The following is a 3,088-nucleotide window of genomic DNA, read 5'->3' as shown; positions in this document are numbered from 1 at the left end:
GGGGAAACTTTCTTTTTATTAGTAAAAAAAAACCAATGATTTAGTTGCCATTTATTTGAGCATAAAATGTGCATTTACAAGGGGGAATTTTCATAGTGAAAATATTTGTTCTGGGAATTTTCATATAAATACTTTCAATATTATTACATTCCATGTCGGCCCCCTATAAGCCTTGAAATTGCCTTTGTTTCCGGAGCAAGGGGATGTGGTTCCAAATTTCAAACTCGTTCCAAAAAGTATATTAAAAATAAAAACAATGCCAAATAATGTGTGTATTAACTGAAAAGTGTATTTCTATTTTTGTAGTTTCTTTTGCAATTAGCCCTCTGTGACCTTTTTTAAAGACGAATGGGTAGTTTCGTATTATACTATTAGATAATTAAAAACTGTAATTCCGATAAAAAAAATGTGGTCCAGCAGATTTGGGGTGAACGTCTGTCAGATTTGGTCAAAATCCTAAATGAATCAGGAATGAGCAGGGGACAGCTATACCATAAGGACCCCTTCTTCAGGTCTCGATTCTACGCATGTGATGAGCATGAGAGAGTTAGGATAGAACAGAAGGAATAATGCACACCGTGCGCGGTATGCCTCTGGTGTTCATGCAAAATTTCTCATGTATGGCTTTCTTTCTTCGATTTCTATGACATACATCAGACCAGACAAAACAAAGTTTATCGCTGAGATAAAACAAGGTTGCCATGACCTAGAGGAGAGTCTCCCATATTTGTAAGTGGGAGCGGACTGGCAGGTGATGGATGGCTGAGACGGAGGAGACGAAGAGGAGGTAAATGGAGAATCTTGCAACTCTATCTGCCTGATAATATGAATTTAGTTCAAAATATTTAAAGTGTGAATTCGTGTGTGTTTTTGAGGAGTTATATAAAGCAACTTGAGGAAGAAGCGTAAATTGGTCTATTTTTGTATACCACTTGGAATGAAAGATTTCTTTTTTTTTTTGTTAAAATCAACTCCGTTTTGTTTCTAAAACATCGACTTGTCTGTCTTATAAAATGTTGTTTCTAAACGTCAACTCAACCTCAATTTGGGAATGTTCGAAATTAATACGATTTGTGGTCCTGATATTTTACAAATGTTTGTATTGAACTTGTTATGGGCTCAGGGACATTTGCGTACATGATGCGTTTGTCTAGTGTTCTTGACATCGGACAAGTAGTGCATTTGGTCAGGTCGCTTTGTCTCGCCGCCTCGTCCTTGTCACCCAACACACAACACAACCACATCTACACACCCACACGACTATCACACTATCAAGTCACTAGCTCCGACATCACCCAACAACATCCACATCACACACAGCTACACCATTGGATGGCCAACCCCTACTATACAACATAGCGTTACCGACATCAACTATCGAGGGCCAAGAAGGGAAGAACCATAATTGAGCTTTGGGGCTCCCCACCCCCGGCCGTGGGGCCCCCCCCCCCCCCCCCGGAAGTTGGGCCCCCAGATAGCCATGAATTATATAATGTTTTTAATTACAATAAATTTGCTTTAAAACACAATTGAATCACTGTTCTCAACATATGCTTAAACAATTGTATGTTGCACTTGTGGCCAAGTTCAGGAGATGAAAGCTGTTTTGAGGGCTTTTGAAGAAGAAGCGATAGGAGTGGTAGTGAGTGAGGTCATTTTATGGCATGTTTACTATAGACTTCATGTTTTTTAGATGTTTACAATTATCATTGTTTATTGACTGGTTGCAGCTTTTCTCAAATGGAATCCATGTTTTGGTGAATGAAGTTGACCATTAGAATGGCTTTAAAAATAAAAACATATGTGAAGTCATTGTTACCTTATACTGTATATATCCATCAGTTTATTTAGTTCCTGTTTGTCTCTTCCGGTTGTCTCTAGCCAAAGTCTACATAGACAAGAAGATAAAGCGCCACACAGAGGCAACGGCCCAGTGACGACTTCCTGTGTGACATCTACCGCCACAGTCACCTGTCCAAGAAGGAGCTGTACGCCGCCATCACAGAGCTCCAGATTGGAGGAGTGGAGACGGTAAGGATCAAATGTAACAGAGATAATCATGATAATCCTTATGCCTAGGCATTAGCTTTAGCGGGCTAACAGTCTTGAGACCCGGTTTTGAATCTCGGTCCTTCAAACAAGGATAGGGCCAGATTTATCATTCACTTGCACCAGTGCCTGTTTCACTATTCTATTTTCCAAACAATAAGCAGGGAAAACATGATACTTAATCCTTTATTTTTTGTTGACTTTACTCCTTACTTCATTCCTTACTTTGACCTTTTGCATTCCACATTTTAAGAGGTATTCCCTCCTGTGAGAGAAGAAACAAACAGCCGTTTCAACAGTGATTTGGTCTGCAGTCCGGATTTGAACGAAATGGCCCTGAGGAACCCCTCACATTCCTCAGCTCCATTAACTGTAGGACCCCTCTATGGAATGCAGTTCATAGTATCTCTCTGAATGAGTCTGACATCTCTCTCTCTCTCTCTCTCTCTTCTCTTCCTCTCTCTCCTCTCTCTCTCTCTCTCTCTCTCTCTTTTCTCTCTCTCTCTCTCTCTCTCTCTCTTCTCTTTCTCTCTCGCGCTCTTCTCTTGTTTTCTCTGTCTCTCTCTCTGTTGATGTTTTTTTCCAGACTGCCAACAGCTTGCTGTGGGCTATTTTCAACCTCTCCCGTAACCCATGCGCTCAGGGGAAGCTGCTCCAGGAAATTAGAGAAGTTCTTCCTGCCAATCAGACTCCCAGTTCTGAGCACCTCCAGAGAATGCCCTACCTCAAGGCCTGCCTCAAGGAGTCCATGAGGTACAGTAAGACATTCCACTGACGCAAAAACGACAACACCGCAGTCACAGACTGTACTGTATGTCACTCAAACACAAGTGCAAAACACATTAAGTAGGCTAGCTATAGGCTATCGGTACCCCTCAGATCTTAATCTGAAATAACCATACAGTTGCCGATACTGACACATACTAAATGTATGTGTGGAGTACACACATACATTTTTCTCAACTTCAAATCAATGGAGTAGTTGCGTAATGTCGAACCACCCATGGCCCTCGGTAATTCAAAAACAACTGTAGGCAAG

The 3,088-nt window shown here is 41.1% G+C and overlaps 1 protein-coding gene across 1 annotated transcript in view; it reads left to right on the top strand.

The window, feature by feature from the left end:
• cyp24a1 (cytochrome P450, family 24, subfamily A, polypeptide 1) overlaps positions 1-3,088 on the top strand; it is a 20,052-nt gene that overhangs the window by 6,671 nt on the left and 10,293 nt on the right. The window contains exon 8 of the mRNA XM_023997341.2: positions 2,636-2,802. Within this exon, the coding sequence (XP_023853109.1) occupies positions 2,636-2,802 (167 nt within the window). The remainder of the gene's footprint in view (positions 1-2,635; positions 2,803-3,088) is intronic.

Source organism: Salvelinus sp. IW2-2015, linkage group LG11 (assembly GCF_002910315.2).
Source record: "Salvelinus sp. IW2-2015 linkage group LG11, ASM291031v2, whole genome shotgun sequence".
In the NCBI taxonomy this organism is placed as follows: domain Eukaryota; kingdom Metazoa; phylum Chordata; class Actinopteri; order Salmoniformes; family Salmonidae; genus Salvelinus; species Salvelinus sp. IW2-2015.
This window is presented reverse-complemented; position numbering and strand designations above follow the sequence as displayed.